This window comes from Lontra canadensis, unplaced genomic scaffold (genome assembly GCF_010015895.1).
Source record: "Lontra canadensis isolate GAN:19392208 unplaced genomic scaffold, GSC_riverotter_1.0 scaffold57, whole genome shotgun sequence".
Classification (NCBI taxonomy): domain Eukaryota; kingdom Metazoa; phylum Chordata; class Mammalia; order Carnivora; family Mustelidae; genus Lontra; species Lontra canadensis.
The window spans coordinates 12,434,912-12,459,080 of NW_022631051.1; the positions used below are offsets into that span (position 1 = coordinate 12,434,912).

A 24,169-nucleotide genomic window follows, 5' to 3' on the forward strand; every position below is an offset into this window, starting at 1 on the left:
CCCGCTTAGGCTCCCTGGTCAGGGGCATGGGTGGCCATCAGGCTGTGACCCACCCTCTCCTGCCCCCCCCCAGCTCCTCAGTCAGATATCACATCCAGTTAACAGCCCCTGAGGGACGGCGGGAGGCGCTGGCGCCTGGGGGAGGAGGCAGGCCGCTGTGTCTCACTGATCCCCTCCAGGCCCCTCTTTCTGGGCTGCACTCTCCAGCTGCCCACAGGTCCAAGCCCTGACCCTTGGGATCTGGGGACCTTTCCTGGCTCACTGATCCCTGAGAACCGGGCCTCTTTCTGGAGCTGATCACAGCTTGGTTTTCATTCTGGGTTTGTGCTTGGAAAACCCCCCGGGCCTGGCTCTGACAGAGACGTTTTGCTCCAGCCTCTTGCCCAATCCCACTCTTCAGACCTCGGGTTCACCTCCATGTATCCTCCACGGTGTGAATCCGGGGCACAGGCCAGGCAGACGAGGTAGCAGATTACAAGCATCTCTTGGCGGCCCACTGGCCAAGTAAACTCCTGAGCTGCAGCGCCCCCTGGTGGTTGATACTAGGAAGTGCCACGGCCCAGGCCAGAAAATGGATGACCTGGCCCCCTGCTCCTGGGGCTCAGGTGAGGAAGGACAGTGATTGGTCTGAGTGGGTCCTGTTTCCACTCACCCAGCGGCCGGGCTCTCGTGTACGTTCTCAGCCTACCTACAGCACCTGAGAGGTTATGACCTCTGAATCCCGCCTCTCCACCCTTCCTCACCGTACAGCTCCAATTCACACATAGGATGCTGAGGCCCAGCGATATGGGAGCTGGGCCAGCAAGGCTGCCCAGAGCCTCACGCTGCAACCCCCATTTATTGCACTGCTTTGTCACTCACAGGGGAAGCAAATCCCTCCAAGTTCCACTCTGGCCCTAGTGGGCACCTCATCCCTAGGTTGCCAGGAAGCCTTGCCCACCCCAAGCACTCAGTAGCCAGCAGGCTCCCCGCCTTTCCTGGGGTCTGAGGCAGCTGCCCAGCCACTGGCCGTGTGGACAATGGCTTGTACCACACCGATGAAGCTGGAAGTGTCCTCAGTGTTGTGGTGCCGAGTCTTCAGGGCTGCGGTCACCGCCTGGGGGTGGGAGGGGATAGAGGGTTCTCAGCAGGGCCTACAAAGCCATCTGAACCACACAGACCCACCGAACCACACAGACGGTGCCGTTTCCAGCCCAGGGGCCAGGAAGAACAAGTTGGGGGCAGCTGGGCCTAGTGGGTCTCCTTGGAGCAGGTGGCCTGACCCAGGTTGCACAGGGGTTCAAGATGGCCCAGGCAGTGGAGGTGAAGTTCATCTGCCCCAGGCAGAGGCTGGTAGTCTACTCTTTGATGACTCAGGAGATCCAGGCCTCCATCCTAGGACCCCCGTGGCCCCCCCCCCTCGTGACTCAGTTTCCTTGGCCCTGTCCCACCTGGTCAATGCCTCTCTCCAGTGTCGTGGTGTTGGGCAGAAGCTGGTTGTGAAGTCGGGGCTCCTCTACTGCCCGTTTTACATCGTAGCCAAACCACAGGTTATGGATGATGGCCTGGAGGGCAAAGGGATGGGGTCAGCACGGCCCAGGGGCAGGGGCTGGAAGGAACAGATAGATGACACGTACCAGTGCGGTGGCCGTAGTAATATGCGTGCCCCCAGAGGCACCCACCACCATGCGGACCTGGCCATCCTGGCCCACGAGGATCGCCGGGCACATGGACGAGAGGGGCTGCTTCCCTGTGGTCACCAGATGGGCAGGCAGGGACAGAGATGCTGGTTAGCTTCCTGTCTAGGGCACCAGCCCTCTCTTGACCCAAGTCCCTCCCCACCCCGCACCTGGTTTGATGAAGTTGGCTGGGGAGGGGGGCACCCCAAACTGGTTGGTGATGTTGGGGGAGCTGAAGTCATCCATCTCATCATTGAATATGATCCCGCTGACCTGTGAGCGTACCTTGGAACCAAAGCTGCAGACCAGCCGAATCAGACAACTGTGCCAGATCCAGCCCCTACCCCACCCAGCCCCCACCCACCCACCAAAGCTCCACCCAGCCCAGGGAGGCTGAGGGCAGGCGCTCTACCAAGGTGGGGCCTCAGTTTCCCCACCATGAAAGGGGTTGATGTAGCTCCCTCCTGGGAGACACAAGCAGCCCCTGGCCCGCCCAGGGCCACCAAGCAGCCCTACTAGAGGTTGATGGTGCTGGTAGCGGACACAGCACTGCCATCCTCTGCAACCACGGACAGGTGGGCCGTGCCACCGTCATCAGGCGTGTAGAACTCAGGCTCATAGTAGGAGGTCGGGTGAGTGGTGCTGTCAGAGATCCGGGCCCGGAGCTGAGCAGCAAAGAACTCGGAGCTCATGTTGCGGACCACCTGCCGAGACCCCAGAGCTGGCCTGAGGAGGTGGGGAGGAGGACGGGGAGGGGGCACAGGCTTGTGCGAGCAGCTCTTGGGAAGCCCACAACATGGCCCTGACCACAACCCTCCTGCACCCCCAACCTCACGTAGCCCATCTGATCCCCTTTCCAGGCTCTGCCTCCGCTGCAGTCCAGCAACTCTTAGCATTGGTCTGTCCACCCCACAAGCCCCCACTCTGGCCACATTCAACCTTTCATTCATTCATGGAGCTTGTACTGCATGCTTGGATCAACAGGGAACACACACACGGGTCCCTGCCCTTCTGGCAGAGACGATAAAGGGAGACAGGGACATGCTGGAGAGAACAAGCCGGGTAAAGGGGATAGAGAAGGACCAGATGGGAGCAGAATTGTCAGGGAGGGCTTCTCAGAGGAGGTGATGTCTGAAAAGAGGCCTGAATGAGGCCTGGTGGTAAATGCAAAGGCCCTGAGGCAGGCCTGTGAGTGACAGGCAAAGGGTGAATAGGGTCAAAGAGAGGTGGTAGGAGACATTAGCAGGGGGTTATCCCAATAAGTCTTCAGAGGCCCTATATGGAGTCTGGCTTTTGCTTTGAGCCACCTGGGCCTGGGACAGAGGAAGGAGCACACCAGCAGTTCACAGGATCATTCTGGCAGCTGTGTGGGGCTGTAGTGTAGAACCCAACTGGGATGCTATGGCATCAACCAAGTGAGAGATGGGGCTGGTGCGGATGGGAGAAAACCAATTGTCCCAAAGCCTTCAATGCAGAGAGGCCATTTAACTGTGGAGGTAGACACTGCAGAAGGGACAGTGAAGGTAGGAGGTAGACACTATGGAAGAGGCAGTGAAGGTGGACAGTCAGGAGCTTGATTTTGGAGACATGCCTTTTCCTGTTGCAGATGGATATGGATCTATGTGTGTGGAGTTCATGGGCAAGATCAGGCTGAGGATATACAGGGAGCCATCGGCCTCGTCACTGCTTCAACCTGTGCGCATGAACAGGGTCCCCATGGTGGTAAGGACAAAGAGGAGAGGAGAGGAGATAGGAGCCAGCAAGGAAAGCCCCTGGGGAATGAGCAAAGAAAATGCCTCCAGAATTTTCCAGCAACACCCCACAGGGAAAATTTTCAGCCTGAATCTACTCCCAAGAAAACAGAAAGTCAAATCCAGGATGTGGGATGGCTCTGCAAGACAGCCGCCCTGGGCTTTAAAAAGCAGCAAAACACCCCAGACATCTGTTGTAGGTTCAGAGACTGGAGGGACAGAACAGAGACTGTGAGGGATGAGTCTGATGGGCTCTGGACCTAAACAACCCTGGGACCCTCGGGAACACAGGTATCTAATGGGCCAGGTCCTCTCAAAGGCGGCATGGAGATCTCTCAGTCTCGGGAGCGACAACCCAAAGTGTGATATCGGGGACTGACCATCTGATACCCAAAAAAGCACACACATGTCAATGAAAAGGGGTGGATGGAGGCGTGGAGAGAGGAAGGGGATGGGGCAAAATGTCCACAACTTTGCAAAATGAAAAGGTGAGGAAAGGAGGTGGTGAACTGAACTGTGTGAGATGCTGCTGAGGGGGGCCCAAAGGGGAAACTGAGGCTGGACTCTGGGGGTGGGGTGGAGTGAGGGGTCCTGGCAGGGGGGGATGTGGAGCGAGGAGGACAGAGCCTGATGGGAGAGGGCCTGAGAAAGGGATGGAGAGGCCCAGTGTGCCCTGAGTGGAAGCAGAGGAAGGGGAGGCAGCAGCGACAAGCAGATGCCTCTTTCCAGAATGACCTGTCAGAAAGGGCAGGATGCGAATGCTGGAGGGAGCGCGGGCTGCAGGAGAGGCTGAGCTGGCAGGTAGAGGAGCAGAGGGGCCAGGCTCAGCCAGTATGGCGGGGCGGGGGCTGCAGAGAGAGAGGGAGGCAATGCAGTAGCCTCAGGGGGATGAGTCGCCAGGTCCCTGAGGGCCATGGGGAGTAGCACGAAAACGGTCCTCAGGAAAGAAGAGAGATCCAGGAGAGCCGAGGGGCAGCTGAGAGGCACAGGTCAGTGTGAGGGGGTCTGCAGGTCTACCCCAGAATGGGGGATCCAAGTAGGTAAAGGGGCGCCGTGACAGGAGGCTCAGTGAAGGCTCAGCCTGGAACTGGAGTATTTGGCTGTAAGTGGGTCGGGCTGTGCAGGGCCTGGGTGGGGATCAGGGAAGGGTTAGCTGCTGGGTGTGACCAACAAGCTGGTGGCTGAGGCCTCTGCCACCCAGACCCCACCCCTGCTCCTCCCCCATCCTCCTCATGACCCTCGAGGGTTATGATGCCCCTACGTATTCCTCAGCTCAGCAGTGAACACTCCAAAAGCTTCCAGACCAAGGGTACAGCCCCCAAGGTGGGAGCGTGGCCAGGGATAGGGGTCACTAATTACTCATTGCCGGCTTGTCACACTGCGAGCTCCCTGTGGCTGAGGGCTGAACTCAGGGTCACCAGTCTATCCCAGCACATGGCAGGCCCACCACCAAAGTCGGTGGTAGGAATGGATTAATTCAGCATGTGTGAGGTTGGGGTGGCCCCAGGGAACCATCGTGGCACCTCCACGAGAGGCCCTCCCCACCCATCGTGGACCTCTTACCGCCCCTGCCTCTTACCGCCATCACATTGACAAACTTGGGGTCCCCAAGCAGGGTCCTCTTGGCATAGGCGAACCGGAAGGCCTCCACAATGCGGTGGTAAGTCAGACCCTTCTGCTCGGGTGTTTCCACACTCGCCCGGGAGAAGTTGTACCCTGATGGAGCAGAGATGGGACACATCGGCAGTCCCAGGGCCCTTGGGACACCCCAGCTCAGCCAAGACAGCTGGGTGTTCCAGGGTAGGCTCACACCTCCCTGAATCTCTTTGCTTGGCCCAGCTTGAGAAGAGGAACGTTGAATAACGACCAGTGGACACTTTGGAGGAATGGAAGGATGGAATGAGGCAAGGGACCTCTGGACCTGGGCCTCAAGTGTCCAGCTAGAAGGGCAACCCAGTCTTACCCGGTCCCAGAAGACCACTTAGATTTGTCAGACACGTCCTCTGGACCAGCCCCCCACACCCACTAGCTGTGAACTTCCAGCACTGGGTAACTGGGCAAGGCAGACAGACCCTGTCACCCCTAAGCCCTTGCAGGGGCTGTTCCCAGTCCCGGATGCTGCTCCACACCGTTTTTACTTCCCAAGCACTCCTCTTCCTCCCTTAGCCCCTGACCACTGCCCCTGCAACACACACAGCCCTGGTGGCTCTGCACCGCCTCCTACAGGGTCGTGGTGGGACAGCTCACCCTTAAGGATGTTGAGGATAAGAGCCAGCACCGGGCCACTGAGCGGGGCGCTGGGCACGTAGAGATGGGCGTCCCCAAGGCTGATGTTCAGGGGGTTCTCGATCAGCCTGGCACGGTAGTCATTGAGGTCCTTGGCGGTCATGATGCCCCCTGCCAAGAGCAGCTCAGTGGGGGGACATGGGGACGGGGCCCCAAATGCGAGGGGAGGACAAGATCACCAAACTGAAAGCCCTCACCCACCCAGAGGGTCCCTGCCCCTCCCCCTCCCCACGGCCCAACCCCCCAGTCTCTCTGTGCTCCCCAAAGATGCCTCCTCCCCATCGCCAGGCTCAGGCCAGCTACCCTCCACCTATTTGCCCCACTGGCCTCCAGGTCCACCTTCTCTTCCCCTAGCACCAAGAGTCCTCTTCCCTAAGTGGAAAATATCTGCTCCTATCTCCCCCTTGCCCAGTCCTCTCCGCCAGAGACTAATGGGTGGGTGAAAGGAGGCTCTTAATTCTACAGGAAATGGGCTCCAGACAGACTAGGTTATGTACAGGCTAATTTCCTGCCCCAGCGCTAAAGGTCAGCATGCTAATCACACTCTTCTGTGTCTCTGATAAAAAGAACAGTATGAAGAAATCCACAGTGGGGAGGGAGAGGCAGCGGCAGGCTGCCTGGCTAAAATTCATCAGAAGCTCTCCTTGCTTGCAGCCCCTCCAAGGCCTCTCTCGCCAAGCCCACCCCCATCTGCTGTGATCCTCAGGGATAATTAAAGCTCACCCTCTCTGGGCCTTGGCCGTTCCATCTGCCAGGAATGCTCTTCCTCTCTCCAACCTCATCTGGAGTTCATGTACTACCTCCTCTAGGAAGTCCTCCCAGACCTGCATGTCAAGGCTCCCTCAGTCTGAGCTCCTACCTAGGCCTGCATTTATCCACTGAGAACTTCCTCTCCTGAACTGCACTGGTCTCTCAGTCATGACTTAACCAAGATCTGTAGATTCTTGTGACCTGTCACTGAGTGCAGACGTCTCCTTGACACCCACCCCTCCACCAGATGCTGCTGAGGGCCTAGAGTCTGGGCCAAAGCAGGACCAGAGGACCTAAGACCTCTGAGCTCTTGCTCAGGGTTCCTTCCCTGGGGCCACTGAGGTTGCCCACTCACCAGCATCCTGAATGTCCTTGATAATCTGGGCTGTGAGGCTCCCGTTGTAGAAGGCTTGGGCTCCCTCCAAGGCCAGCGTCTCGTACGTGTCTGCCAACCGTGGCAAGGTCAATTTGTCCCCTTCCCGCAGCACCTTCCCATTGCGGCAGAACACCTCACTGGGGCAGAGAGACTCCTGTGAGGCTGGCAGGCCGGCTGGATTAAGCTAGTCACTTCCCACTCAATCACACAGGAGATCAAAGGACAGCAAGCAGGGCACCTGGGTGGCTCAGTGGATTAAGCCTCTGCCTTCGTCTCAGGTCATGATCTCAGGGTCCTGGGATCAAGCCCCACATCAGGCTCTCTGCTCAGCAGGGAACCTGCTTCCCCCTCTCTCTGCCTGCCTCTCTGCCTACTTGTGATCTCTCTGTCAAATAAATAAATAAAGTCTTTAAAAAAAAAAAAAAAAGACAGCGAGCACCATTCCACGGGTGTGTGACCCTCATCCTCTGGTGTCCAGCCCATTCCTCCTAGAGCCCCTGCCACTCAGGACACACAAGCCTGGGAAGGCACCAGGCTCAGAATGCCATCCCATACACACTGGGAAAGGTTCCTGTATCCTAGACCTCAGCCCTCCATCAGCACAGGTTCCTAAAAGCACCCTGCTTTTAGTCATTCACAGCTTGTAGGGAATATTGGGCCATGTCTGCCCAGCCTGTGGCCCAGGGCAGGCCAAACCCCCCCAGACATACCACAGGGCAGGCCGCTGCTCGATGACTGCCCGACTTTTCTCCAGGGCTGCCGCCAAGCCCTTCCCCACAGGGAAGCCCTGGCGGGCCAGCTGGATGCTGGGCCAGAAGAGGCGAGCCCAGGGCAGCCGCCCGTGCCGCTGGTGGGCCAGTTCATAGCCTCGGATCTCACCGGGAACCGCCACCGACAGCCCCCCTGCACAGGGACAGGGACACACACACACACAGTTAGTGGCTCTAGTCTGGGGACACCGGGAGGGATGCTCTCTCAGGCCACAACCTAGGCACAGTCCCCAGATGGGATCAGTGAGGTTTCGGAAAGAAATGGCATTGTCCTATCCAGACTCAGCAGGCAAGAGTGTAAATGGTTAGGGACATGCGAAGGAGGCCACAGGTTAGGGAGAGGTAGTTCCTTCTGCTGGATTCTGCTGTCCAGAGATGAGATGACTGCCTCTGCGGGGGTGGCCACCAGGTTTGAAATCCTGTGCCAGGCCACAGCTGCACATAAGACTGTGGGGAAGCCAGACCCCTGCCATCTCTCAGTTTGAGCTTCCTCGCCCACAGGCTCAAGGGGTCCACCAGAACCCACAGAAGTTCCCCGTGCAAGCCTGGGGCCACCCTGACAATGAGCCAGTTCCAAGGCAAGACCTCTACTACCTTTCTCCCTTCTACTGTCTCAGAACCAGGACCTGAGCCCAAACCCCTGCCCTTTACAGTCTCTGGGCCTTAGTTTCCCCATCTGACCACAAATCGCTCCTTAGAGGAACCCACAGTTCCACTGGAAACACCTGTAGACCCTGATCCCCACCCACTCCCACGGCCCACCATGCCCTAAATTGGATACTGATGCAGAAAGGTACAGCCACGGCCCCCACTCCCAGACACCCTCCTGTTTCCACCCCTGAATGACAAGGGCCATCTCAGCTACCCCCAGACAAGGCAGTCTAGGCTCATAATAACCTGAAGCTGGGCACGAGAGCCAGGGTATTAGGATCTGCATGTCTGCACATCTCAGAAGGTCTGACATCCAGCCTGTAATTCCTGCCACCTTAAATAAGTACCTCCCTGACCCTGGGCCAATCAGGTCTCATACCACCCTGCTCGCCAAAGCCACCACTGGCAGACCTGGGTCTCCTCTCAACTTCACCTTACCTGGCCCATCACTCCTGCCGGGTCACCTCTGCATCCCACCTGCCAGGCTCTCCTAGAGTCTCCGCTATCTACTCCCCCAGATCAGAGCTTGAACTTGAACTTCAAGTTCCATTATGTGCTCACAACTCCACATTTACTCTCTGGCCTGGCCTGCTCCTCTGATGGCCAGACCTGAGGACGCGGCTGCCCACGCCTAAAAGGCATCTCTAACTTAACACGCTCAAAACGCAACTTCTGACTATCTCCCAAACCCATTCCCCACAGCCTTGCTGTTCTCTGCTAGGGATGCCCCCTCTTTCCGGATGCAGATCGAACACCAGTCATTCAGGACACTTGGCATATGTGTCACACCCAACCTATCAGCAGACGCATAGGCTCCCCATTCCCGGTATATTGAGTACCAACCACCTCCCAACCCATCTTCTCTCCCTGAATATCGTGGTGACCTCCTGACAGGTCACCTTATGGGCAGGCCGCTTGCTCTCTGACCCTTCTGCAGCAACCCAAGGGGTTATGTCCGACCTACCCCAGATCCACCCCCACAAACACCCCAAGAGACACTGCTCCCTCTCTCCGACAAGAAGCAGGGTCTTCGCAATGACCCACGAGGTCTGACGCCATCTGAGCCATTCTGACCCTGGGGTCAGCCAGTGCAGCCTCGCTGGTTCCCACGTGGGCCACTTGCTCTGCCCCCAGACACCCGTACAGCTCCCCTCACTCCAATCCAGCCTCTGGGTCTTTGCTTAGTCAGCCCGTCCCCGAGCGTGCTGTACTTGGTGAATCGATGCCATCCGGCTCTTCCCCGTCTCTGCTATCCTGTCTCGACTGGGCCACAGATTTCGGATTTCACCTGTTGCCTTTGCTTTGTCCCCTGGCTTGGGGAAGAGCTCCTGACATTTTTAGAGGTGCCCAACAAGTCCTGGTTAAATAAATGTATTCCAAGTGCCCCTAAGGTGCTAAGCCTGTAAGATTCCAGTGAATTTCCTTTCTACCCATTCAGAGGTTCCCAAGGGATATAGGAATTCAAACAAAGACTCTGTAGGTTGGAGAGGACTCCAAGGGGGCGGGGCTACCCACAGGGCTCCGCCCACCGCCCAGGGCTGAGGGGCAGAACCTGCAGGTGGAGATGGGATCAGTTAACCCCAACAGCCAGAACTTCCTGCCTCCAACCTCCTAGACTGCAACCTGTTTGAGTCCTTGGGAGCAGCACCCCCTGGTGGCCACTGGCTTCCCCGCAGCTGCATGGGAAAACTGGGGCCTCTCCTCCACATAAGACTTTGTTAAAAAAGACAGACTGTTGTCTCTCGAGAGCTAGCCCCACAAATGAAGGAACAAATGAATGACTTGGATGCCTTTGAAAAACACAGGGTTTCAACAGCCCAGGTCCAATTTTGGCCTCAGCACCATCCAGCTGTGTGACCTCAGTTGGTTTGCACTACTTCTCTGGACCTATAAAATGAGAATCAACACAGCGCTTCCCTGGACTCCCGAGCATACAAGGGAGGATTCAAAGGGCTCACTGGTGAAAAGGGCTGAGCAAAGTGCTGGCCCCAGAGACCCCCGGTATGTGCTAGCTGTTGAAATAATTATTCTCTCTGTTTACTAACACTGGGTGGCTCTGGAGGGGCCTGACCTGAAAATAACTGAAGCTCCACTTCTTTTTCCCTCCATGATGATGGTCTTGACTGTTCATTATGGGAGGGTGTTGTGGGGACAGGAAGGGATGGGTACAGTGGGCATCAGCCCATCCAGAGCTGTTCCCAGCCCCAGAGGCCCATGCCTTCCCCAGTAGCTCAGCCCAGCTCTGCACCTACACCCTGACTTTGCACCTCACCTTCCTGTGACTGCTCCGAGCTATTGAACATGCTGTCAAAGGCCAGCCCCGGGGCCACCTCGCGGGCATTGATGATCTCAACTTTTCCTGGAAGGAGAAGCAGGCGGGCAATCCAGACCCACACCAACCCTCCTCACCCAAGGGTGTGAGCCCAGGGGCCGCCCAGCCCTGCCTGCCCCCAGCCCAAGTCCAGCCTGAGCTAGACAGCCGCTGCCATTCACCCCCCGGCTCCCCAGGGGCACTCACGTGTAGTGCTGTTGTAGATGGTGAGGAACAGGCCACCCCCGATGCCCATGCTGTGGACGTTCATGAGCCCCACGCACAGGAGGGCCGCGATGGCAGCATCCACCGCCGAGCCGCCTTCCCTCAGCACGTCCCTACCCATGGCACATGGTGGGCAGTGAGCACCTGCGGGCTCCCCGACCCCCTGATGCAGGCACCTGCCACCCACTTCCACCCTGTCAGGCCACTCTGCCCAAAACAGGAGGGAAGAAGAGCCCCCAGTTCTGGGGCTTCGCATAGAACTCTTAAGCCAATGGGCTTGTATGGTCTTCCTTTTCAAGCAAACAGATGAACATGCATTTTATAATAGAAAGAAAATGGGAAAATTGTTACTTTTATTGGTAACATTTTTTTTTTTCCTGTTTAAGTCTCTAAGTGGGAACTGATCTTTGTAGATAATGTGGGACAGGGGTAGAAAATAGCAAAAAACAACAGTTGATCCAAAGAGATGGAGATTCTTAGGTCTGAGAAAAAGGGGCTCAGCTGGGCCCTGGGAAACCCACACCCTGCTCTTGGAGTCAGTGTCCCCTTCTGCCCTGACCAGAGGCTGCTGAGAAGTTCCAAGGAAAGGACACGCAGCTCCATGTGAATCAGGCACCCCTTGTCCAGGTAGCTCAGGGACAGGTGGGGAAACTGCGACTCAGGGGGCTGAGGGTCTGGGCCAGATCCACTTGCAGTGGTCCTCCTGGGTTCCCATGCCCTGCCTGCTCACCTCCCGATCTCTGAGCAATGCTTGGCATCTGCAGCCACGGCCGCCCTGGGGTAGATGTGGTTGTGTGTCTTGGAGGCTGAGGGCAGCCAAACGCACAGGCCAATGATGAGGAAGAGCACGAGGACCACGGCCACCAGGACCAGATACACATACTTCCTCTTCATGGCTCTGCAGGCCCTGGTTGGGGGTGGGGGTGGAGGTTAACAGAGTCAGGGGCCTACCACTGGCCTGCCTCTGGGCACATCCTGACCCTCACCTTCACAGGGCACAGCCCAGGATCAAGCCTCAGAAACACATCCCTGTGTCTCCTTCCAGCCCCCAGACCTTTGCTCATGCTATTCCCTCCACCAGAAACTCCTGACCCCATCTGTGCCCTCCCAAATCTCCCTGCTTATCCTCAGGGCCGCATTCCAGTAAGGAACCCATGTCCAACAGAACCCTCTCCTGGAAGCCCCCAGATTCCGTGTGCCCCTGCTTCTACACAGCCTCATCTATCCCCCAAAGTGGGAGCCATGGCCAAGTGTGGAAGTCCATGAGGGGCAAGCCTGGTCTGATTCCTTCCGTGACCCCCACCTCAGCCCAGAGCCAGGCACCATCCATGGGCCCTCCCAGAGTGTCCTGCCAAGGACTGTGGGGTTCAGAGAGAGGACCCCCATGGTCTCCTCCTACAATCGTTAGCTGAGGGCCACAGGGCAGGGGCCTACCTTTCTCAGGGGATGGGAGCCCCACGCCTTGCCTGCAGAGGTGGCTGCAAAAATGGGGCAGTGGGGGCGGGGGTTGGCTGAAGCAGCTAATGAGATAACGGGGGTCTCCCTCACACACGGCAGGTGCCCGTGGCCACAGGATCCTGCTCCAGAGAGACACCGAAACCACGTAGCCTCCTGGTTTTCCTGAAAACTGAGATAGCATACCTGAAACACCCCGAGTCGGTTCCCCCACCCCGGGAGCTCCATGAGGTTCCTCTGCTTCCGGATGAACTCTAGGGTTGAAGAGGAGGCTGTCAACTGTTCTCACGTTTGTGGGAGATCTCCAGGCACAGCCGAGAGAGGGTTCGCGCAGAGTGGGGCCCGGGTTCAGTGGTGTGAGTGTCATATGACGAAGTGGTGAAGCCCACATGTGCCTGGCCAAGGGGATGGGGCGTGCAAGCTGGGGAGCAAGCTCAGCCCATCCAAGTCTTGCCCCCTCCTCTGATGTGGGGCCCTGGGCAGGTCACTGACCACCTGTCCAGTACGAATGACTGAGGCATCCTGCAGGGGGTTGTTGTGGAGGTTAAGTGACTTGGAAAGGTTGGGGTGCTCGGGGAACATTGGCTGTAATTGTCACTGGCTACCGGAGAGATGCCCAGGCCTGGACCGGGGGAGTCGGGGAGGGGGGTTTGTGGGCAGAAGGAAGCTGGTCTGCCTCCTGCTCACTGTTCCCCTGTTGGCTCCTTTCCCAGTTGTGCAGGGAGAGACAACGGTGAGCTTTTGGGTCCCTGGGGTGTTGGCAGCAAGCAAGGGGTGTGACCCCCGCAAGGAGGGACAGTTGTGGTTACAGGCGCAATCTCGGTTACCTCCGGGGTTCGGGGGGTGTCTGCCGACAAACCCCAGGCTGGGACTCCTCTGGTTCACTCTGTCTCTATTCAGAGGGCCTAAGCTCCAGGGCCAGAAGTGGTGTCCCAGAAACGGTCTAGGAATGGAGTCTCACCCCACGTCAGGGACATCCAGAAGCTAGCCAGCATGGAAGGGCTTTCCCTTCCCAGGCTCAGCGGGCAGCCACAAAGCAGACACTACCCTACAGCGCCAGTAGGATTCTAGCTGGCCTCTTCTCTCCACCTTGACTGAATCCTTTCTGGTGGGACTTCTGCAAAGCCTCCTCCCTACACTCCCTACCGTCAGTGTCACCTGCTCTTTAGTCCTCCAAAAAGCAGCAGAAGGCTCTCTCCAAAGTGCCAACCAGACCCTTCCCCCTGCCACTGTTCCAGGGGACAGTCTATGCCCTCTGCCCTCCAGCAGGCCTGACAGGCTTCGGAGCACACCCCAGGGGGGCTGGAGCAGGGTTAAGGATTTCTGGTAGAGACAGCTGTGCTGGAGGTCCAAGGGGCCTTAGGAGCTGCGCCAGGAACACAGAACTTCCCCATCACATGTGGTGGGGGTGGCTGGGGTAGGGCAGAGGCCAGTGACCCCCTTCCCAGCATGGGCACAGCCACACCTGCCAAGGAGGCCCTCCAGTCCCATCCACTAGGCACCTTGGGGGCATTGCCTCATTTCTCCCGGCCATGGGACTATGAGCCAAGACCCCCCTTCGGGGCCCTCCTTTCTCCCCTCCGGCCTCTGTAGTGTCCAGCCATGACTTCCTGTGGTCTATACTCCAGTCTCTTCTGTCTGTCCATCTCTGTCTATCCATCCATCTACTCAAGGGCTCAAGTGGGCTTCTGAAGGGACAGGGGGCACCCAGCAAGGCTCCAACTGCCGGGGAGTATGGTTAGGGGTGGACAGCATTGACCCCCAACTTCTGCTCCCTGGGCAGGACAACAGGGAGGCCTAGCCAAGCCCCGCAGGCTGATATCTCCTGCCCTGCGGAAGACACCCTGCAGGGGACTGGGCTTCCGTTTCCCACCCCCCTCCCACACCCCACATTTTTCTCAAAGACTTACTAAAATCCAAGTCCAAGCCCAGAGGCATGGCTCTCACCCAAGTTGGTGTCAGGAGGGGAAACTGAGGCCAGGGACAGCGCTTGGCCTCAAACCCCCACCCCACTCCTCATGACCCTAATGGGCTTACCTGAGGCCTGGGATTGGCAGGGGCACAAAAAAAACTCCCTGTTCCTCAGAAGAAGCTCTGGGCTGGGACACAGCCAGATTTGTCTGCCTGGGAAAGTCTGGGCCACAGCTCCGGCTGGGCCCCCCCACTGCCAGAAGTGGCCCAGAGCCACGCCTGCAGCCCCTGCAGAGCCCCTCAGGGGGCCTCTGGACTGGGACTGGGATCTGGGGGAGGGTACCTCCAAGGAGGAGCAGAGGCAGGAAAGGGGCAGGAGAGGGCCAAGGAACTCTCTTGCTCACCTAGTCCCCGAGGGGGCAAGCGGCTTGCCTGGGGACGCCCAGCAATCCCATGGGGCAGTTGAAGGTGTCTGAGTAGGGTGGAGAATAGGCTGTCCTCTAAAAGATCAAGCCTGGCAGGGAGGACAGCCCCAGAGTCTGACGTCATGGCAGCAGGGAGGCGCAGAGATTCGGCCTGTCCCTAAGTGACTAAAGTTCACACAGTCCTGGGAGGGCCCTGGGCAGGAGATAGGAGGTGCTGTGACAGCAGGGACTCTTGGGGTCCTCATGACAACGGCAGAGGGTGAGGAGTGTGGCCCCAGCAGGGAAGGAGAGATGCAGTGACAGAGGCAGAGGGTCCCCCCACTCTCTTGGATTTGGTACCCCCCAAAGGGCAAGTCCACTGGCAAGTGCCCTGCCAGCAAGCCCTGGGCTGGGTACCCCCCTGGCTCATTCTGTCCCTGTTCAGAGCATCTGAACTCCAAGGCCAAACACGATGGCCTTGAACCAGGACCTGAGAGCCCTTACCACACCGCTCAGGCAGATGCCAAGGGTGCCTTCCTGGAACACAGCCTGAGGCCTCGAGTCCAGACCAGTTCCACTGGCTATGCAGGAATGTTAGTGCCTCAGGCCCAAGAAACCACCAGAGCAGCCTGGAAAGTCAGGGCCCAGAAAGGGCCAGAGCTGCTGCAAATCACAGCCAGCAGTATACACCTGGTCAGCCCATACCTGCCCCCAAGGTGCTCTGTGTCCCTGACCAGCCCAACAACAAGATCTTGAGCCAGGAACAGATACGTGCCCAGCCCAGGGGAACGTGGACTCTGCTTCCCATTCCCCTTTGGCTTCCACTTGCCAAGAATAAGGATGAGCCACTCCTCGAGTCATGACTCCTTCCCTGGCCCCCCACCTGGTGCATCTAGGCTGCCTGAGAGCCCCCCAGCCTCCATCTGGAATGCCTAATCCATGACCATCCTACAAGGCTACGCCAGCTGATAAGCAGGAAGAGAGACAGAGGCTGACTGGGTATGGCTGCCCACACTGGGTCACACGAGCAAAACAAGTCTTGTCCTCTCACCCCCTGCCCTTGAGCAGGCCTGGGATGAAATCCACAGAAAAATGCATTCCTACGGAAATCCTCCATGGCCCCAGGATGGGGGCGCCATGACTAAGCTTTTTCCCTGGACACTACCTGCAGACCAGGATGACTGAGAAGATGGACAGGGTAGGAGCCAGGGACCAAGGCCCATGACCCCGTCCCTGAGGGCTAAATGCCAGCTAGGATGTCAGGGGATTTGCACAGCAGGGCAGTCAGCTAGGAGGGGTCTATAGTGGAGAGACGTGGGGCTCTGTCCCTCGCCTGAGCCTGCTCAGCAATTTCTGCCCGCCTGGGAAGGCATAAGACATGGCAGTATCTGCTGCAGCAGGAGGGTAGGAAGAATGTGTGTGGGGTGGGGGGGTGTGCTCCTGGGTGCTCAGTCGGTTAAGTGTCTGCCTTCAGCTCAGGTCATGATCCCAGGGTCCCACATCCAGCTCCCTGCTCGGCAGGGAGCCTGCTTCTCCCTCTCCCAGTCTCCCTGCTTCCTTCTGTTCCTTCTCTCGCTGTGTCTCTCTCTGTCAAATAATAAAATCTTAAAAAAAAAAAAAAAAAAAAAAAAAGAATGTGTTAGTGGGCAAAGGGTGGCCTAAACCCCACAGGTGATCCCAACAGGAAACTCCTGACCTGGGGCAAGATGAGGGTGGGATGGGGGGGTGGAGAGCTGCCTGGGGTCACAGACAGAAGCCTAGCAGCAGCTGCAGGTTCCAGGGAGGGGAGTCAGAAGGAAAGGAGTCTCATTAAAGGCTGTGCCAACGAGGGCATGATGGGGGCGCCCAGGTGGATCACTCGGTTTAAGAGTCTGACTGACTTCGGCTCGGGTCATGATCTTCAGGTCCTGGGATACAGAGCCTGCATTGGGCTCCTGTGCTCAGCAGGGAGTCTGCTTGTCCCTCTGCCCCTCCCCCCGCTGCCCCTTTTTCTCAGGCTCTCTCAAATGAATAAATAAAATCCTAAAAAAAAAAAAAACCCAAAGGCATGATTTACAGAACAAAGAACCTTCCTCACGTGTTGAGTGTGTCCCATTCTCTTCTTGTCAGCAACCCCCCCAAGCCTTATACACTGACAGGAGAGACCTGAGGGGTGTTGTCTGGGGAAACCATGTCACCCTGGAAAAGGCTGCAGGCACTGGCCTGAAAAGCCTCCTCCAGACCCCACAGTTCCTGTCCGAGGCACATAAGATAGTAAGCTCCCTGTCCCCAGGAAGGTACAAGCCTCGCCCTCCAGAGATACTGACTTTATCACACACACACACACACACACACACACACACAGGCACTGAATCTAGGCTGAGTGGAGTAGCTTCCTGGTGGAAATCTCAGAGGAAGCCTGAAGTTTCTCTATTAATCCTCCAACCTAGCTTTACGACTGTGTCCCCACAACCTCCGAGCTCTAGGGGTGAAACTGGGGCACAACCCCAGACCCATTCACAAACAGGAAGCCAAGGGTTAGGTTGAAGCAGTTCATGTAAAATCAGCTGGCCCCAGGTGGTGGTTGGGGGGCGCCTGGACCAGCAGGTGGGCCCAGAACCCACACTGGAGTCACCCCTACCCCCGACCCCAGACCTGAGAACATATAGCTCTCCGTCCACATCCCTCGAGGGGAAGCTTACCACACTGCCCAAGGCCGAGGTGGAGATCTGTCTCCCTCACAGCCCACCCTGGTGGCATAAGGTTGAGAATTAGAAAAAGCTCCTTCCCTGGTGTATGACAGCCATCAAAATGGATACCTGTCAAAACAGCTATACACATCTGCAATGACCAGGTGGTGGGCGCCCCCTAGAGTTGTGCAATGACCCCCTGCACAACTGAACCTGCCCCATACCCCCTCACAGCCACAAACCAGAGCCCCGGGGGAGGGCCTGTGGTTTGTGGCTGTGGCCGGAGGACACTGCTCCCATCACAGCTCCCTCTCTCCAGATCTTCCTGGGCCTCAGTTTCTCGGTGCTGCATTCCTCCCTCTTAATTCCAAAAGTCCACTTCCGGGGTATTGTGCCTTCTTCAAAGGCTTCCTTAGAGAATTCCAGCAGCTCCACACAGCCCTCCTCTACCCACCCCACACCTGTGGCACAGTGAGCCACAAAGCCTGGACAGGCAGCCTCAAGCCCTCTTACCAGACAAAAAAGCAGAGGCCCCTTAGCCTAGAGCCAGTCGGACAAAGACCTGTGCAACCCCTTTGCAGGATCCACTCACACCAGGCTCAACCCCTTCACCCTGAAGTTCAGCTCACCCCCATTACTCAGGTGCATAAGCTGAGGCTAGAGAGGTAGAGGCCAGCACATGGCAGAGCTGGAAATGGATCCCACGCTTCCAAATGCTTCCGGGAGGCCCTAAGCCTGAGCTACCCCAACCTACAATGTCCAGTAGCTCAGAAAGGATGAGCTGTCCTTTGGGGTCCCAGAGCCCTGAGACACCCTCAGAAGCCCCTAGCTCCCGGCTCACCTGGCTCTAGGGCTGGTCCTCCTGCTGCTCTCCAGCAGGGAGAGGAGAGGGAGTCCCCGGTGCCCAGCTGTTACCCAGCTCCTCCCCTCCCTCTCCCTGCTGACTTGGGTGGAGGGAGGCTTTAAAGGCACAGGAACCTTTCCAGGTGGGAACTGGGCTGGCTCCCAGTCCTGTCCCTGGGGCTGTGTGACCTGGGGCAGCTGCTGGCTTCTTTGAGTCCAGTAAGGTCCCTAACACTGAATGAGAGACCTGAGCTTGGGAGGCCTCGGTGGGTCTGAATGAGACCAGGTTTCAGGCAGAGGCAGGTCAGGCCAAAGGTCCCCTGGAAGGAGGTGGGCTCCCCACAACTTCCGCTGTCTGGACAGGGGTCACTCACTGTTGGGGTGCAAACACATACCTGCACCACTGGGGCTGGGAGTGCCAGCATCTGAGGCCCCAGCAGGCTGAGGAGCCTAAGATTCTCTCCCTGACTCCGTAGTAGGAAATGCTCCTCCAGACATGCTCTCCCCTGACCTTCCGGGCCGCAGGTGGAGTGTCTAGGGGCTATCACTCCAAGCCCCCTGGTCACTTGGACTGAAGGGAGTCACATGACCTAGGGGAGCCTTTCCTCATCCCCTAAATTTGTGGGGTGGTGAGCAGGAAGGTTGATGGAAGACTCAGGGTAAGGGTGGGAGATGGGGTTGTCTGCTTAGGCCCCTACCAGCTCTGCCCCATCAAATAAAATAGGGTGGGTGCCCCCACAGGACTGGCAGGCCCAAGACTACCTGTGTCTCTGAGACCCACTTATGGCTTGCTGCCCGCCAGATTGGCCACCACTAGCACGACCGGGGCTTAAACTCCTCCTTTCATTCATTCCCTCATCTAAGCCTTGTCTGTCCAGATGCTTTTCTCAAGGAGCCCCAAGAAGGATTGGAGATGGGCTTAGCATGGTCAGCTAGAGAGGAGGAGGCCCCCGGGGCCCTGGAGGAGAGGCAGACACCATGACGGGGGCCTTAGGAATCCGGCAGAGCTGGGATTGGGTTGGGTAGGACATGCCCAATGGAGGAAACCTGAAGGCTGGCACTGGAGGCAAGTCTGGGAGTACTGAGGGCACAAGGGAAACTCTTGACCTCCCTGGGCCCTTCCTGAGCCCTGAGGTGTCAATGCTAATAAGGGAAGTGGCTGAGCTCAGACCCTGAAGGCCAGGCCAATGGGTCTGGACTTTGAGAGGCCCAGAAAGCTGGTGAATATATCACCTGGGCTGGGTAACCCATTAACCCCAGCTCACACATTAAGACCCTGGTGGATGACCAGAGGATAACACCTGTAGGAAGAAGGGAGTGTGGAGGGCTGTGGACTGCCGAGATGGGCTCTCCGTGTCCTTGTTCCCTGAAGAGTTTCTTGGGCGAGACTGGCCTCCAGCCAGGGATAACTGCCAAGGCAGCATGAGGGGTGCCACCCCAGCATCCTGATGCTTTTTATCTCCTAATCACCCCTACTTGTGCAGGCATCAGCAGCCTAGCCCTATGGCCCTTGGTCAGACAGAAGGGCCCGGGGGCCTGGGCACCTGGTCCATCTCCTCTGAGAAATGAGGAACGAAGGTGGCCTCCAAGGCCCTTTCTGTTCTGACGGTCTTGGGTTTGCCCCAGCATTGTGTCTCGAAAACAAGGCATTGCTGGGGCAAGAAGTATGCTCAAGGGAAACCACAACCTGGGAGGGAAAGAATCTTACCCAAGGCTGCAAGATAGGACAGTGAGTGACCCATGGAAAGGGGAACTCCCTGTAAACCACTTCCTGAAAGTAGAACCTCACTGCAGCTTCCGCCGCGCCCCACCCTGCTGTCAGGTCCTGGGAGGGGCTGGGCCTGAGCCTCAGGAAGTGCCAGGTGGGCCTCAGGCCCTGGTTGAGCCACCCCTGGTAGATAGAGACACCACCTCCCAAAATGCAGTCAGGAGACTCACCGTGCGTGAGCCTGAGCCAGGCGGGAGGTCCGGTCCCTCCAGAACCTGGGACAGGATCTCAGGGCCCACTGGGAACCTGGAAACCTGATGTTACCCCAGACCTTTAGTGTCCCCTGGTATCCACACCAAGGAGACATTTGGTAAACTGGCCGAACAGGAGTGACTTTGATGCCCAACATCATAGCATCTTAGTCAACTTTAAGATCACAGAGTCTTAAATGTTTGGTCTCTGGTATCCTATCTCCAACACCCCAGAAAGGTTAGCTTGCATACCTTCCCTGACGGGGACCTCAGTATCTTCAAAGACGGCAAGACTGCGATTGGTCGGCAAGTTCTTCCCAAGGTCAAGCCCCAGTCTGCCTTCTTGGAAGGCTTCTGCGGTTGTGAGAGTCGGCATGCTGCAGGTGGGCCTGACCTCACTTCCTGCCCACTGAAGCCACAAGCAGAGGACCAGGGCCCAGCCCGGACCCTGTTGCCACCCAGCCAAAGCCTCTCACAGCCACGCGGACCACACTGACGGGATGGAAGGACGACAGCTCAGTAAAGAGGCTGGTGTTGCCCAGTGGTAGCCAGGAGGCAGAGCCCCTAGAGCCTGGCTGACACCCCCTGACCCCATCGGCATGTTCAGCATTTCAACACCTACCTTTGATGTAGGGATGTAGGCTGGAGCCCTGCCAATGTGTGGGCCTCCACAGATGTCAGCACATTAATATGTGGGAATGTCTGGCGGCTCGGCCAGTCTGGCACCTGGTAGGCCAAGCCCAACTCCCAAACCCAGAGGCAGGAGAGCAGCATAGCCAAGGGCATGTGCTCTAGGGTCCCTAGGTTCAAAGGCAACCCTGCCACCCAAGGCCCAGGGTCTCTTCTTGCCCTCAGCTTTCTGTCTGGGGAGCAGAAATCATTAAAATAATTGGGGGCGCCTAGGTGGTTCAGTCAGTTAAGTGTCTGCCTTTGGCTCAGGTTGTGATCCTGGGATGCCAGGATCGAGTCCCACCATAGCCCAATTCCCTGCTCAGAGGGGTGTCTGCTTCTCTCTCTCCCTCTGCTCCTCCCTGCTCAAACCCCCACTGTTGATGCTCGCTCTCTCTCTCTCTCTCCAATAAATAAATAAAATCTTTGAAAAAATAAAGTAAAATAATTGTTGGGTGGCTTAGCGCCCCCTACCTGCATGGTTCCCACGCCCAGGCCTGTGGTTCTCTCTGTCCTTGCCTGATGAACGAACGACTCAGGCTAAGAGGCAAAAAGTGCCCCCTCCTCCCGGCTGCCCTGCCCTCTCCATCCCCGGCACCCCGTGCAGGTAGCATTTATCATATCACCTAGTAATTATCTGTGGGTCTGGGAGCTCCAATGGGTGGAAGAGCAAGGCTGAGCCTCTCCCACCCCAGCCCCCATCCCAGGGCCAGGCTTGATCTGGTCCTGGAGAGGCGTCATGGGGCGTCACTGACTGGAGCCTGTCCATCCACGCCTCTCCGGCCCCCACCCCAGACCCTCCGCCAGGGGTAGGTGGGCCCGTGTTACTCCTAATGCCAAAACCACCCAACACTTTCCTTGCACGCCTTGTTGGCCCTCTGCATCCCTTGCCCCCACCCCCCCCCACCGCATTCCTCGGCCTCCTGCTTCGCTTCAAGCTGAACTCAGTGACTCTCTGAATCTTGCTTGCAACATTTTGCGGGCTGCTGTTTCAGAGGCCTCAGGTCAGCATGCCTGCCTAAACCTGAGCTAAGGAACAACACTCCCTATACCTCCCCCCACCCAGCCTAGCCTCAGGACCCATCCCCAACCTCACTACCCTCCTGGCCACTCCCGGCCCCAGGCCCCCTCCCCAGGTAACTCCTCCTCCGGGTCCACAGCCACTGTTTCCCTACCATAGACCCCGCTGAGCCCGCATATCTGAGCACTTCCTCTCTCCCTAAAAATGCTTCAAAGCCTCCTTTGCTCTCTAGATAAATTCCTGCTTTGCTAGGGCCCCACCCCTTCCTCTGGGAGGTTCATCCCAGGCTCTCAGCTGGGACTTCAAGCTGGCACTCTTCCTTCAGACCCCAGCCTAGATGCAACTGTAAGGGCCTGTTTAGCCAGAGCAGCTCCATCTTGACCCTGGCCCCGCCCTCAGGGACCTACTTAAAAACAAGTCCCGGAAACCAGTCGCACGTAACAAAGTCCAAATACAAGGGTGGGTCAGGCCAGGTGGAGGTATCCAATCGGTGGGGGGCGCATACTGTCTCCCTAGCTACCAAGGAGTATGGGCCCCACCCTTTGGGTGCCCTTTGGGCACCAATTCTGACCAAGGTGATAGGCTGGTTCAAATATCTACTATAGAGTAAATTGTAATTCAATTGGTCACTTAGGTGTGACCTAGCAGGACTGTGCAGCTTTCTCTGTGTTACAATCTCATTGGTCACCTGTATGTAGCCAGGCCCAACTACATGGCCTTTGCCCTTAAAAGCTAGTCTGTAAAGACAAGAGGGGTCGCCTCTTTGCAAGAGATGGCCCTGGCCCGTCAGTTTGATTCTCGATCCTTGGCGCGAAATAAAGCTTTGCTTGATCTTCGCTTTGTATCAGTCTTGCTCCTTTGACCATGGACCCAACACAACCTCCTCCAGAAGTCCTCCCCCTTCCTCCAGGAGTCCTCCCCTACCTCCTGGTCAGGTGTCTCCCTCAACTCCTGTAAGGGCCCCCAACACCCCTCCCCACCCTGTGGGGTAGCTGTTAGTTTGACTTCCCGTATCTTAGGCTCCTCAGTATCCACAGGGCCCAATGGTCGTCACTGAGTGGGCCAGTGAAGGCTGTGGGGCATCTGGGCGGACTCAATACAAAGCCATAGAAAATCAATCTGTGAAAACACCACTGTGTGCTGGACTCTTTCTTTGTTGTGGCTAATCCTACAATAAAATGTTGGACAGGCATCCTATTTTCCCCATGTTACAGGTGAGGAAACTTAAGTTTGTGGAAGCTACCGCTACCACAGTAAACAGAACAGCATCCCCCCAAATTCATTACCATCTGGGAGCTCTGAATGTGACCTTGTCTAGAAATAGTCTTTGAGGTGTCGTTAGCGTGGGTCCTAAATAGGATAACCAGTGTTCTTGTAAGAATAGGGCGCCTGGGTGGTTCATTTGGTTAAGTGGCAAGCCCCACGATGGGTGTAGAGATTACTAGATGGGTACAGAGATTACTTTAAAAAAGGGGGCGGGCACCTGGGTGGCTCAGTGGGTTAAGCATCTGCCTTCGGCTCAGGTCATGACCCTGGGGTCCCTCTCCTGATATGGGAAACAAAGGCAGAAGAAAAATTATTACATTTCCTTACAACCTGTAGCCCATTGACAAGTCCTTGAAACAGGCAGAGTGACATTCCTCTAGGGACTCAACTGCCTCAATGTTAATACTTCGCTAAGGGCAAAAAGCAGTCCTACCCTCACCACCCCCCAACCCCACCACCAGGATCCTATAAGTCTACTTTAACGCACAAAAGTTCTTTTCAAAAATTCCTTTAGCTCTAAACCCCCCAAGATATGTTTTGGCAATCATCCCCGAAGCATATGGCCCACGGATACACTTCTGAAGGGTCTATGAGTCTATTCAAACTAAGGTTAATAAATGACCTTTTCCCATCAATAGCCAGCCCCCCTCAAGGTCCTGGAAACTTTGCTTCCAAAATTCCTTAAAGACTTAGGTTCCCCCTCACCCCCTCCCAACTTGAAAGTCTATAATGGGCCACTCCTCATGACCCCAGTACAGCTCTTTCTACCCACGGGTCCTATCCCTGTGTTTTAATAACACCACCTTTTAGCACCAAAGATGTCTCAAGAATTCTTTCTTCCGTTGGCTCTGAACCCTAACATCGTCTTTCTTACATCATCTCCCTCTGACCCTCCACCCTGTTCCTTCCTGCTCATGCTCCAGTAGCCCTCTCTCTCAAATGAGTAAATAAAATCTTTAAAAAAGGGGGGGAGCTGGGGCGCCTGGGTGGCTCAGTGGGTTAAAGCCTCTGCCTTCGGCTCAGGTCATGATCCCAGGGTCCTGGGATCGAGCCCCGCATCGGGCTCTCTGCTCAGCGGGGAGCCTGCTTCCTCCTCTCTCTCTGCCTGCCTCTCTGCCTACTTGTGATCTCTGTCAAATAAATAAATAAAATCTTAAAAAAAAAAAAAAAAGGGGGGGGAGCCACACGAAGAGG

The 24,169-nt window shown here is 56.9% G+C and overlaps 1 protein-coding gene across 1 annotated transcript; it reads right to left on the reverse strand.

Annotated features, from left to right (window-relative positions):
- Positions 1 to 764: 764 nt before the first annotated feature.
- Positions 765 to 18,160, reverse strand: GGT1 (gamma-glutamyltransferase 1). The gene is made up of 15 exons (XM_032876028.1): positions 18,059 to 18,160; positions 15,053 to 15,177; positions 12,213 to 12,405; positions 11,509 to 11,685; positions 10,761 to 10,891; positions 10,515 to 10,601; positions 7,532 to 7,724; positions 6,801 to 6,958; positions 5,657 to 5,806; positions 4,989 to 5,125; positions 2,175 to 2,362; positions 1,829 to 1,956; positions 1,617 to 1,729; positions 1,431 to 1,544; positions 765 to 1,096 (listed from the first exon to the last, which is right to left on the reverse strand). The coding sequence occupies exons 4-15, from the start codon at positions 11,670 to 11,672 to the stop codon at positions 950 to 952; spliced, it is 1,710 nt and encodes a 569-aa protein (XP_032731919.1). The 5' UTR covers positions 11,673 to 11,685; positions 12,213 to 12,405; positions 15,053 to 15,177; positions 18,059 to 18,160; the 3' UTR covers positions 765 to 949.
- Positions 18,161 to 24,169: the final 6,009 nt, after the last annotated feature.

Bases quoted from the DNA above. Each gene is read 5' to 3' on its own strand.
- GGT1 (XM_032876028.1), bottom strand. From the start codon at position 11,672: ATGAAGAGGAAGTATGTGTATCTGGTCCTGGTGGCCGTGGTCCTCGTG. The intron at 5,807-6,800 runs GTGAGTGGGCAA...TGCTCTTGGCAG, and splicing joins CAAGGACATTCAGGATGCTG to GGGGCATCATGACCGCCAAG. The intron at 1,957-2,174 runs GTAGGGCTGCTT...GCTGGTCTGCAG, and splicing joins ACCAGCACCATCAACCTCTA to CTTTGGTTCCAAGGTACGCT.